At 42.5% G+C, this 13,494-nt stretch overlaps 1 protein-coding gene across 5 annotated transcripts in view; it reads right to left on the reverse strand.

The window, feature by feature from the left end:
- Positions 1-13,494, reverse strand: part of MNAT1 (MNAT1 component of CDK activating kinase) — a 235,352-nt gene that overhangs the window by 28,874 nt on the left and 192,984 nt on the right. The window contains exon 8 of one of the 5 annotated variants that reach the window (XM_089322591.1): positions 3,353-3,950. The exons of the other annotated variants lie outside the window; for them this stretch is intronic. Coding sequence (XP_089178717.1) covers positions 3,935-3,950 — 16 coding nt within the window. The 3' untranslated portion in view covers positions 3,353-3,934. Of the gene's footprint in view, positions 1-3,352; positions 3,951-13,494 lie in introns of those variants that run through there. 5 annotated transcript variants of the gene reach the window in all.

Genomic DNA, 13,494 nt, shown 5'->3' on the forward strand with positions numbered 1-13,494 from the left:
TCGCCTAATTGCACTGACTGAATTTTTCATTAGCTGAGAAAATGCCTATTTTATTTGCTTTGGGAAACTGCTACAATCATATTTACAGTAAGACTCTAGATATTTATTTCTTCAGAGGGAACAAGTATGTAACATTCTTTAATACCTATGTTTGCATGCAAATTCCTAGAGCCCTCATTATTTATTATTGTATGAATAGTTTAAAGAACAAAATGATTCTCAATACTAGCCAGGCAACAGATAAAATTTCTCATAGGAAATTATGAGTTCTAGAAACCAAAATTAAAGGGGCCAGTGCTGTGGGGTAAAGTTAAGCCCCTGCCTGCAATACTGACATCCCATATGGGCACCAGTTTGAGTCCTGGCTCCTTCACTTCCAATCCAGCTCCCAGCCAATGCATCTGGGAAACAGCAGCAGATGGCCCAAGTGCTTGGGCCCCTGTGCCCATGTGGGAGATCTGGAATAACCTCCCGGCTCCTGGCTTCAGCCTGGCCCAGCTCCAGCCATTGTGGCCATTTGGGTAGTAAAGCAGCAGATGGAAAACTTTTATCCCCCAAACCCCACCTCCTTCTCTCTCTGTATCTCTGCCTTTCAAATAAATACATAAATCTTAAAAAAAAAAAAAAAGAAATCAAAATTAAAAAGCCTAACTTAGCAGAACTTTAATATTTATCACTTTAAAAATGTATGGAAGTTTGAATTATTAAAGTATCAGAAGGAGGTACCAGCATTCTGTTGTATAGGGTAAAGCCGCTGCCTACAACGCTGACATCCCATATGGGCACTGGTTAGTGTCCTGGCTGCTCCACTTCTGACACAGCTCCCTGCTAATGTCCTGGGAAAGTGGCAGAAGTTGGCCCAAGTGCTGGGGGCCCTGCTACCCACAGGGGAAACCTAGAAGAAACTCCTGGCTTCAGCCTGGTCCAGCACCAGCTGTTGCAGCCCTCTAGGGAGTGAATCAGTGGATGGAAGATAGATTCTCTCTCTCTCTCTCTTTCTCTCTCTCTCTCTCTCTCTAGTAAATAAGTAAATCTTAGGGCAACGCTGTGGCATAGCAGGTAAAGCTGCTGCTTGCAGTGCCGGCATCCCATATGGGCGCCAGTTTGAGACCTGGCTGCTCCACTTCTGATCCAGCTCTCTGCTATGGCCTGGGAAAGCAGTAGAGGATGGCCCAAGTCCTTGGGCCCCTGCACCTGCATGGGAAGACCCGGAGAAAGCTCTTGGCTCCTGGCTCCTGGCTTTGGATCGGCACAGCTCCGGCCACTGCGACCAACTACGGAGTGAACCAGCAGATGGAAGACCTCTCTCTCTCTCTCTCTGCCTCTCCTTCTCTGTGTAACTCTGACTTTCAAGTAAATAAATAATTTTTTTTTAAAAATAAGTAAATGTTAAAAAAAATTTGTCTGCTGCATTTAAAAACCCATAATATAGAAACATTTTCCCTAAAGAATATTTTAATTGCATACAAGGAAACTTTCAATTAACAAAAGCAAAAGACCCTATATTCAAAAACTAATTTCATATACATATGCCTATGGCTCATCTCTTCATTTCTGTGTTTTCCTTTAAAAGGGTAATATTTTCAGCTAGCTAACGGAGTACCTTTGGGTCTTGTGCCAGGAACATGGAGATATATATGAATCTCAAGAAAACAGAAGATTAAGAAGGATCTCTATCACTATATTAAGTGAAAAAAAAAACCATAGAAAGCCAAATATCACATGCTTTCTCTCATATTGAAATTTAAAAAAATAATTGTATATGTGTGTTTTGTCTGTATTTGATCTGAAATTTAAAATAGGGATCCCCAGAGACTGGGAAGGGTGGGCGGGAAGGGGGCAAGGGAGATATTAAATGCATACCAAAGCGCAGTAAAGGGAACATAACAGGCTCTGGTACTCTGCAGCACAGTGTGGTGGCTACAGTTCACGGTAATGTGTTACCTTTCGTATAAGGAAACGGAATAGAGGTGCTGGTGCGCTCCAAACACAAAGATAAGGAAATGGATAGGCTATATCCCTCTTATGATCGGTGAATGCTATGTACAGATGAGGGAGTAAGTACTCCTTACATATACGCATGCTAAGCCAAAGGTTTAAATTACAAAAATGCTCCCTATGATATGGAAAACTAAGTTTAACTTTGTAATAAATCTGTGCTTCAGTACTACAGGTACAAAAGCTCAAGAATGTGACTGGCAACGGTTAAGCTGAGACTTGACTGTAGAGGACTGAAAAAAGCTTGATGATGTGGATTTTCCACTAGCTTGTTTCCTCCTCTTTCTCTGCTCAAAGGCAATCATTTTAGGCTGCAGTGATCTAGAAAGTATGCATGTTCTGCTGGAACCATAATTTGCTGACAAAATATGTGCAAGTAGACTCACAAAGCTCTCAGCTTAACTTATTTACACTCAGTGGCTTCCAATGAGTCGTGTTTCATCGACAGAAGAAAGTAAGCCATTGAGAAGGTATTCTATCAATAGAGTAGGTAATGAATCTAATTTTATAAAATGTTCACGAAATGTTTTCCATATTTATTTTCCTCCTAGTGAGGGAAGAAAAAAGGAGTGAAGGAGAGCAGGCCAAGGCTCAGAGAAGTGATTCATCCATGACGTTGTTACCAGGAAAAGGAAACAGAAATATGAATAAAAATATCCATAATGTGACACACAATGGCAGTCAAGGAGATAACGAATGAATTACAAAAATGAATGACGCGGGGCTGGCATTGCGGCCCAGCAGATAAAGCCATCACCTGCGACACCAGCACCACAAATGGGCACCGGCTTGCTTCCCGACTTCTCCACTTCTGATCCAGCTGCCTGCTAACGCGCCTGGGAAAGCAGCGAATATGGTACCTCTTCCTTTGACCTCTGCCACCCACATGTGAAGCCTGATTCAGCCCTGGCCGTTGCAGCCATTGGGGGAGTAAACTGGCAGACAGAAGATTCTTTCTCTTCTCTCTCCCTCTTTCTGTAACTCTATCTTTCAAATAAACAATTAATTAAAAATTTCTGAGAGTAAAACATATGTTGTGTCCTTATCAGTAAAAAATTTAAAAAAACTTTAAGTGAATGAGGAGCTATGACCACAAGAAATAGTAGAGAAGGTTAAAGTTCCTTTCTTTCCAAAGAAACACTGAAAAAAACAAACAAGCAGAAATTGTGAGACTCTGGAAAACAGCTCAAGGTTTATAGCAACCAAGCAAATGCTAAGAAAAAGTCAACTTAAAAATGGTTGGAAAACTTTGTAGCATTCTGACTTGCCCTCATTACTTAGCCTCCCTGGTTTGGCAGTCTGAGTTGCCAGTGTGGAGCCAGGGTCCACAGCAGAGAGAACAGAGCAGACAGCATTAGTAAATCATTCTGTTTATTTGTTCTTAAAGTCCGAGAGAAGATCTGGGAAGGGAAGACAAATTTTTTTGAAGTGCACATGAAATACTCTCTGGGACATGTTAGGCCACAAAACAAGTCTCAATAAGTCTTAAAGACTGTCATCATACAAAGCATCTTCTCTGACCATAATGGAATGAAGCTAGAAATCAATAAAGAAAACTGGCAAACTCAAGAATATGTGGAAATTAAGCAACACATTCTTGAATGAATAAGGGGTCAAAAAGATATCCCAAGGGGCCGGTGCCGTGGCTCAGTAGGCTAATCCTCCGCCTTGCGGCACCGGCACATCGGGTTCTAGTCCCGGTCGGGGCGCTGGATTCTGTCCTGGCTGCTCCTCTTCCAGGCCAGCTCTCTGCTGTGGCCAGGGAGTGCAGTGGAGGATGGCCCAGTGCTTGGGCCCTGCACCCCATGGGAGACCAGGAGAAGCACCTGGCTCCTGGCTTCAGATCAGCACAGTGCGCCGGCCGCAGCGCGCAGGCCACGGCGGCCATTGGAGGGTGAACCAACGGCAAAGGAAGACCTTTCTCGATCTCTCTCTCTCACTGTCCACTCTGCCTGTCAAAAAAAAAAAAAAAAAAAAATATCACAAGGGAAATCAGAAACTACTTACAGAGATGAATAAAAACAAAAACACATTATACCAAAATACATGGGATGCAATAAAAGCAGTGGTTAGAAGGAATATTATAAAATTTAATGCCTACATTAAAAAATAAAAAAGATCTTAGATTAATAACTTAAAGTGATACATTGAAGAAATAAGAAAAAATAGAGAACCAAAAAAGAGAGAGAGAGAGAGAACAAAACCAAAAACTGGCTCTTTGAAAAGAATAACAAAATTGGGGTCCAGCGCTGTGGTAAAGTGGGTAAAGCCACCGCCTGCAGTGCTGGCATCCCATGTGGGTGGTGGTTTGAGTCCTGGCTGCTCACTTCTGATCCAGCTCTCTGCTCTGGCCTGGGAAAGCAGCAGAGGATGGTCCATAGGATGGAGGACTTCTCTCCCTCTCCCTCTGCCTCTCTGTAACTCTGCCTTTCAATTAAATAAATAAATCTTTAAAAAAAAATAACAAAATTGACAAACCTTACAGAGTACCACATGACTCTGCAATTTGGTTCCTCAGTGTATCTCAAAAGGAAAAGAAAAATACTGAAGTAAGTGTATGTATAGGCATTTTTATAACAATATTATTTCCAATAGGCAAAAGGCATAAACAGTTCATTCATCAATAAATTAATGGATAAGCAAATTGTGGATTATCCACGCAATGGAATACCACTTGACCACACAAAAATAATGATACACTGATATGTGCTACCACATGGATGAATCTCAAAAACATTGTAACATGAAAGAAGCCAGAGACAAAAGGATGCATAGTATATGATTCTACTTGCACAAAATATCAAGAATAGATAAATCTATAGAAGCTGCTAGTTATCAGGGACTGGGAGGTGGAAGAACGGGGAGAAACTGTTTAATGGGTGAAGGATCTGCCTTGGAATGATGAAAATCAGAACCAGATAGAGGTGGTGGTTGCACAACTTCGCCAAGGTACCAAATAGTTAACGGGGGCCTATGTTGTGGTGCAGCGTTTTTAGGTATGCCGCCATTTACAGTGAAGTGCCCACTTCAGTCCCAGCTGCTTCACTTCTGATCCAGCTTCTTGCTAATGCATCTGGGAAAGCAGTGGAAGATGGCCTAAAATCTTAGGCCCCTGCCACTCACATAAGAGACCCAGATGGGGTTCTGGACTCCTAGCTTTGGCTTGGACCAGACCTGGCTGTTGTAGCCATTTGGGAATAAACCAGCAGATGGAAGATATTCTCTGTCTCTTCCTCTCTATTGCTTTGTCTTCCAAATAAAATAAATCTTTTAAAAAATTAAAAACGAAGTGGTTAATTGTACATTACATGAACGTTACCTCAATATATTATTTTTTAAAAAGAAAAGATTAGGATACATTCAATACATACTAGATTTTTTTTTTTTTTTGACAGGCAGAGTGGACAGTGAGAGAGAGAGAGACAGAGAGAAAGGTCTTCCTTTACCGTTGGTTCACCCGCCAATGGCCGCTGCGGCCGGTGCACCGCGCTGATCCGAAAGCAGGAGCCAGGTGCTTATCCTGGTCTCCCATGGGGTGCAGGGCCCAAGCACCTGGGCCATCCTCCACTGCACTCCCAGGCCACAGCAGAGAGCTGGCCTGGAAGAGGGGCAGCCGGGACAGGACCAGCGCCCTGACCAGGACTAGAACCCGCTGTGCCGGTGCTGCAGGCGGAGGATTAGCCTATTGAGCCGCGGCACTGGCCTCACTTACTAGATCTTAAGACTGCAAATTGTACAGTTATTTTAAAAAGTATCATTACTGGGTCCATTGTTGTGGTATAGCAGATAAAGCTGCCTGGCATCCCATATGGGCACCGGTTTGTGTCTTCACTGCTCTACTTCTGATCCAGCTCCCTGGGAAAAACAATAGAAGATGACCCAAGTGTGTGGGCCCCTGCCACTCATGTGGGAGACATGGTTGAAGCTCCTGGCTCCTGGCTTCAGCCTGACCCAGCACTGGTTGTTGCAGCCATCTAGGGAGTGAACCAACAGATGGAATTTAACTCTGATTTGCAAAATACATAAATAAATCTTTTTTTTTTAATCTTTAAAATAGGTCTTGAAATATGTAAAAGTTAAGCTTTCAAGTGAAAAAGAAATGGCTCTCCCTGCTTAGGACAATCCGAGGAAGGCCAGCTTCCAAAGGCCAGCTACTTAGAGCAGTGAAGCGGCAAAGATACACAAGCGCTGGTTCAGTGTAACCCAGCAGAGCAGCATCGGCACTGTCACGTATGGGCAGAGAAACAAGTACAAATACAGTTCTGAGAACCCAAAAAAGAATCACTTACAGAGACGGCTGTCCTGAAAAGAACAGTGACTTTCCACTGAAGGACACAGACAGCATATGGCATCCCAGCACGGAAACAAACAGCCTATCTCATCTCCCTCACTGGGTGATTGCCTGCTGAGGCTGCCCACTGCCCACTGCCCACCTCCACCCAACTGGGAAACCAAAAGGCAGAAGAGGCATCGGCACAGTCTACTCATATACTGTTGAGTATCCAAGGGTATACAGAAGGGTGGAACTAGAGCAGACCACAAGGAGTTAATACAAGACACTCATCAGGAAAAGTATTCCCAAGTCATACGTGCCACTCTCAGATCTCCAACCAAGAAACATAGCTATTAACTTAGTTACAGAAGGATAAAGACAGGGCTGTTTACCTTGGACACTGAATAAATTATAATTCTTACGAGAAGTAAACAAACTACAAGAGTGAACTGATTACGTATTTACATGGGTTCTGTGATTACGGAGCTCTGCTATATGTACTGATTGGAGCAATTAAGATGCTCAGATTTACTTAATTTTAAGTCAGATTCTTTAGATAAGTTCTTGGAAGATTTTGTTAATTTGTAATTAATTTCTGTTAGGAGTCTCATGTTCCAGTCATTGTGGCTATCTGGGGAATGAACCACGGGACAGAAGACCTCTTTCTCTTTCAAATCAATACAAATAAAAATCTTAAAAAAAGAACGGAATCACTTTAATTACTATAAACAGAGTTCTTTTTGTTTTAAAATATTAAGGAATAGGGGCTGGTGCTGTGGCATAGCAGGTTAATGCTCTCACCTGAAGCGCCAGCATCCCATTTGGGAGCTGTTCGAGACCTGGCTGCTCTACTTCCGATCCAGCTCTCTGCTATGGCCTGGGATAGCAGTACAAGATGGCCCAAGTCCTTGGGCCCCTGCACCCGCGTGGGAGACCCAGAAGAAGCTCCTGGCTCCTGGCTTCGTATTGGTGCAGCTCCGGCCATTGCAGCCAATTGGGGACGACCTCTTTCTCTCTCTGCCTCTCCTCTCTCTGTGTAACTCTTTCAAATAAATAAATAAATAAATCTTTTAAAAAAATATTAAGGAATAACACTAAGGGTTTGACTTCTGTGACTGCAGTTGGTGAACTCAATATAAGATTCTGGCATTACAAATAAAGCTTACACTAGTTAGCTTCTATACACTTCCTATAGGACAAGATGGAAAGAGTCTCTAAATCTTCAACTAACCTGTAGGAAGTAAAAAAAAAAAAAGTATGTAAAATAGGGCTAATAAAAACTTAAAAGAATTGTTAAAATTGTTGAGTATTCCAATGACTACCCAAACAACTTGATACAATCTAATTCTAACCTACCTTTTGAACCTATTCCCATTTATACAAGCGATTCTTCACTCAGGTGTCAACATTCATTATTTGTCCTATATGCCCTGTTGCTTCCCCTAACTCTTTGATTGTTCATGCCCTCTAGCAAGCTAGTCATCCTTCACTGGAGCATGCCAAAATCCTATCTATCCTCAGTTGAAATTCCTGGAATACTTTTAAGTTTTCACGAATATCTTCCAAAGAGTGGAAAGAACATACACATTGGAGTCAGACAGCTCTAGGCTTATGTCTCACTTCTAAACTCTGTGACTTTGGAAAGCTATTCAGCCTCTTTAAGCCTGGCCTCCATTTTTATAAAATGGTGATAATTTACCAACATGTAACAGGGTTGCTGTGAAATGAACTGATGTAATATAAACATTCAACACAGTGTCTGGCAAAGAATACTGCACATTAACGACCTAGGACCCCGTATGTTCCGTAGTAGCTTCCCTTCCACTGCCGCCTCTGAATGTCAATACCACTCTTAGCTATCACTCAGGTTCTTCCCACTTTCAATTCGTCTCATATTTTACATATTTACTTTAAATACTTATACAGCTAGTCTGTAAGCTCTGCGAACAGCAACCTTATCTAACATATTTTGAATTTTCTCACAATGTCAAACCCATTTTATGCCTATAACACAATATTTTTTAAATGGACTTAAAATACTGAAAAATAAAATACCTCTTGTATAATAAGAGTGACATATTTGAAACTTAAAATAGTTTCCACTTCTTTCACCTAATGGGAAATGATAGAGTATCAGTTAAGAATCAGAATGCCAACATTTTATCAGAGGCACATCTAAGTATATTCTTGTACTTTACATAAAGTACTTTACATCAATTATAATGCAAAAGGAGGAAGGGAGAGCAGGCTGGAGAGAATTGAGGGAAAGAAAGACAACGGTGGAGAAAGTGACCTCTGTCTTAGACACAAATGGTCCCTCTTAAAGAGAATTTTTTTTTTTTTTTTTGACAGGCAGAGTGGACAGTGAGAGAGAGAGAGACAGAGAGAAAGGTCTTCCTTCCTTTGGTTCACCCCACAATGGCCGCTGCTGCCGGCGCACCGCGCTGATCCAAAGCCAGGAGCCAGGTGCTTCTCCTGGTCTCCCATGGGGTGCAGGGCCCAAGCACTTGAGCCATTCTCCACTGCACTCCCAGGCCACAGCAGAGAGCTGGCCTGGAAGAGGAGCAACTAGGACTAGAACCCAGCGCCCATATGGGATGCCAGCGTTGCAGGCGGAGGATTAACCAAGTGAGCCATGGCACCGGCCCCGAGAGCTTTCTATTTATTTATTTATTTATTTATTTGGCACACCGGGTTCTAGTTCCGGTCGGGGCGCCGGATTCTGTCCCGGTTGCCCCTCTTCCAGGCCAGCTCTCTGCTGTGGCCAGGGAGTGCAGTGGAGGATGGCCCAAGTACTTGGGCCCTGCACCCCATGGGAGACCAGGAGAAGCACCTGGCTCCTGCCATCGGATCAGCGCAGTGCGCCAGCCCCAGCACGCCGGCCGCGGCGGCCATTGGAGGGTGAACCAAAGGCAAAAGGAAGCCCTTTCTCTCTGTCTCTCTCTCTCACTGTCTACTCTGCCTGTCAAAAAAAAAAAGTAAGTGAGTTCATTCATTTAAAGGTGGCGGGAGGGGGGAGCATCTTTACCTGGATGATTTCTGAGATTCGGTAAATCCGCCTAAAATTAGAAAAGTTAATAATGCTAGTTGTGAAATGCTGCATAGCTAATATGTGACAAGATAAGATTTAGAACCTGTTCCGGTGCTGTGGCTCACTAGGCTAATCCTCTGCCTTGCGGCTCCAGCACACGGGGTTCTAGTCCCAGTTGGGGTACCGGATTCTGTCCCGGTTGCCCCTCTTCCAGGCCAGCTCTTTGCTGTGGCCCGGAAGTGTAGTGGAGGATGGCCCAAGTGCTTGGGCCCTGCACCCCATGGGAGACCAGGAGAAGCACCTGGCTCCTGCCATCGGATCAGCGCGGTGCGCCGGCCACAGCGTGCTGGCCGCGGCAGCCATTGGAGGGTGAACCAACGGCAAAAGGAAGCCCTTTCTCTCTGTCTCTCTCTCTAACTGTCCACTCTGCCTGTCAAAAATTTAAAAAAAAAAAAAAAAAAAAAGAACCTGTTAAGGATGTCTACCTACTCTACTGCTTCCCCTAAACTTATAGTTCAACTTTATTATCACTTAAGATTCAAAAAAGAAAAATAACTAAAACAGATACAAATATAGTACTGAAAATTCTGCCTCACCTGAATACATTTAAGGAAAGCACTCCCACACAGATGATCCCTAATTTATGATTTTTGAACTTTATAACTTTCCACTGGAATCAGTGGAAATCAAATTTTTTTAAGATTTATTTTATTTATTTGAAAAAGTGACAGAGAAGCGGGGGAGGATTGGGATGAGAGAGAGAGAGAGAGAAATCTTTCATCCGAGGTTCACTCCCCCAGATAGCTGCATCGGCAATGGCAGGGCTGGGTTAGGCTAAAATAAGCAACCTGGAATTGCATGCAGGTCTCCCAAGCGGGTGCAGGTGCCCAAGGACTTGGGTCATCTGCTGCTGCTTTCCCAGGTACATTAGCAGGGAGCTGGATCAGACAGGCAGCAACTTAACCGGGTGAACCACAATGCCAGCCCCAACTTTAAAATTTTTACTTCTAAACTTTTCCTGGGCTAATGACAGGCCCTCAGACAGTCTGCACAGCACAGAGCAGGGCAGAAATCACAGCTCTCAGTAAACCATGTTATCATGAGAAGAAACAGCCGGTACCATGCGGTTCCTGTGCTGCCAGTGTGGTTTTTTTAAAATACAGGAATAACAATAAATTATATAAGATATTCAACATTTTTAACCAGAATTTGTGTTAGGTAGTTATGCCCCAACATAGTCATTAAGTATTTTGAGTTCATTTAAGGAAGGCTAGGCTGAGCTATGATGTTGGGAAAGTTAGGTCTATTACATGGGGTTTCTAATTATGGTATTTTCTTTTACCATGGGTTTATTAGGATTAATCCCATCATAAATCCAGGAGCATCAGTATTTGCATTGTTTATTTATTTGGAAGGAAATACCTGATAAACCAACCGTGAAAGAAAGTGAGACGCTCTGCCCCTCCCAATTGCATCACCCTTAATGAAACAAAGGAAAGAAAGGAAAAGAGTCAGAGAAAGGGAGTGAGACAAGCAAGGTAAGATAGGGTCATAAAAGGGTACTCAAAAGGTTCAATCAAAACTGGAATAAAAAGATAAATTTATTTTGGTACAAAAATTCTTTAAATCCACGCAGATTTTTCATAATACACATTTTGCATGATTTTTAGGTCTCTTTATACACAGTTCAAAAATTTTGCCCCTAAATAAACATTTTATAAATCAATTTTCCACAAACTTTCTGAAGTGCCCTTATAGTTATAAAGAGGTTACATAATCCCTCTCTATACACCTTAAATCTTCACAAAAACAAAGTAAGTAAACTTTCAAGGGAATCCACTTAAGTGACAAAGTTCCATATCCAAAGTAACAGAGTAGGGCAGAGCCTCCCAAAGGAACATGAGACACATACAACGGGGATAAACAAGGAAAGCACAGAAATCATGAATGGAGAGCTTCAAACTATGGAATTGTCACGGTCCAGGTTTTCAGATATAATTATACTTTATTTATTTATTAAGATTTAGTTATTTATTTGAAAGTCAGTGTTACAGAGAGAGGAGGAAAAGCAGAGAGAGAAAGAGAGAGGTCTTCCATCGCTGGCTGCAACAGCGAGAGCTAAGCCAATCTGAAGCCAGAAGCCAGGATCTTCTTCCAGGTCTTCCATGCGAGTGCAGGGGCCCAAGGACTTGGGCCATCTTCTACTGCTTTCCCAGGCACAGCAGAGAGCTGGATCAGAGGAGGAACAGCCGGGACTAGAACTGGCACCCATAAGGGATGCCGGCACTGCAGGTGGTGGCTTTACCAGCTATGCCACAGCACCAGCCCCTATACTTTATATTTAAATAACAAAGGAAGGAGATCTTGTTTCCTTCTTTTAAGATTTATTTATTTATCTGAAAGACTGAGAGACAGTGGGAAAAGTAGAAACAGAGAAGGATCTTGCAATCTGCTGGTTCACTCCCCAAATGGCCAGAACGGCCAGGACTTAGGAGCCAGGAACTTCATGCTGGTTTCTCACATGGGTGGCAGGGACCCAAGTAACATGAGCCATCTTATACTGCCTTCCCAGGTACATTAGCGGGGAGTTGGATCAGAAGCAGAGAAGTGGGACTTGAAGCAGCCAGCACCCTGATATTAAATGCGGCTGTCACAGGTGGCAGTTTAACCCACTGTGCCACAAAGCAGGCCCTTGGCTCATGTCTAAATCCTCAATAACTTCAAAAAGGCCCTATCATTTCCTTTTGTGTAAAATTTTATTTATTATTTTTGAGATATTTTAAATTTAATTATAGTCAAAGGCATAATGCTCCACTAAATAAAGAGTTCAACAGATATAAAGTAAAAAGATCATAGCTGAGCAGAAAGGTAGGCAAGGGCTATAAATAAAAATCATGAAAAGATGCTTAGCTTCATAGAAATTTTAAAATAATCACAATAACATTACAGTTATAGTAGTATGTGATTCTTTACAATATGACAAAGATTTAAAACAAGGCTTAACTAAACATATTTGCAGCAAAACTGATATAAAGTCATTTTATCTGGTTTTGTTCTATTTTTTTTTAATTTAGCTCTCACATTTAAGGTATAATCTCTTTAATAAATGGTGCTGGAAAAACTGGATGTATGTATGTACATGAATGAAATTAGACCCCCACCTCTCATCATATTCAAAAATCAACTCAAGATGGATCAAAGACATAAATTTAACACTTGAAATAAAATGATAGCAAAAAATGTAGTGGAAACACTTCAAGACATTGGTATAGGTGATAACTTCTTAGATAAGATCCCCCAAGGCACATGCAACAAAAGCAAAACTAGACAAATAAGATTGTTATATTAAACTCAAAAGCTTTTATACAGCACAGAAACAATCAATAAAGTGAAAAAACACTCAACAGAATGGAAAAAAAAATTGCGAGCTACTTATCCAACAAGGAATTAATACCCAGAATATATCAGCAACTCAAAATTCTTAGTAACAAAAAGCAACCAATCTAGTTAAGAAATGGGCAACAGAGAGTTCTCAAAGAAATACAAATGGCTAGCAAATAATGAAAAAATGCACAGTATCACTAGCAATCAGAGAAATGCAAATCAAAACCACAATGAAATATCAACTACTCCTGTCAGATGGCTATTATTCAAAAAACGGAGAACAGCAAAAGCTGGCAAGGATGTGGACAAAGGGCAATTTTGGGGCCTGTTGTGGCGTAGTGGGTAAAGCCAGCACCTGTGACTTTGGCATCACATATGGGCACCAGCTCATGTCCTGGCTAGTCCACTGCCGATCCAGTTCCCTGCTAATGGCTTGAGGAAAGCAGCAGAAGATACCTGAAGGTTGGGACCCTGCCACCCTCAGGAGACCCAGAAGAAGCTCATGGTTCCTGGCTTCAGCCTGACCCAGCCCCTGACCATTGCATCCATCTGAGGAGTGAACTAGCAGATACAAGCACTCCCCTCTCTCTCTCTCCCTCTCTAACTCTTGGCTTTCAAGTAAATTAATAAATCTTAAAAGGGGCCGGTGCTGTGGCATAGCAGATAGGGTCACTGCCTTCAGTGGGCAGTTTGAGACCCAGCTGCTCCATTTCTGGTCCTGCTCTCTGCTGTGGCCTGGGAAAGCAGTGGAAGATGGCCCAAGTGCATGGACCCCTGTACCTGTGTGGGAGACCTGGAGGAGCTCCTG

This window comes from Oryctolagus cuniculus, chromosome 20, assembly GCF_051225735.1.
Source record: "Oryctolagus cuniculus isolate XC-2025 breed Fujian yellow rabbit chromosome 20, ASM5122573v1, whole genome shotgun sequence".
In the NCBI taxonomy this organism is placed as follows: domain Eukaryota; kingdom Metazoa; phylum Chordata; class Mammalia; order Lagomorpha; family Leporidae; genus Oryctolagus; species Oryctolagus cuniculus.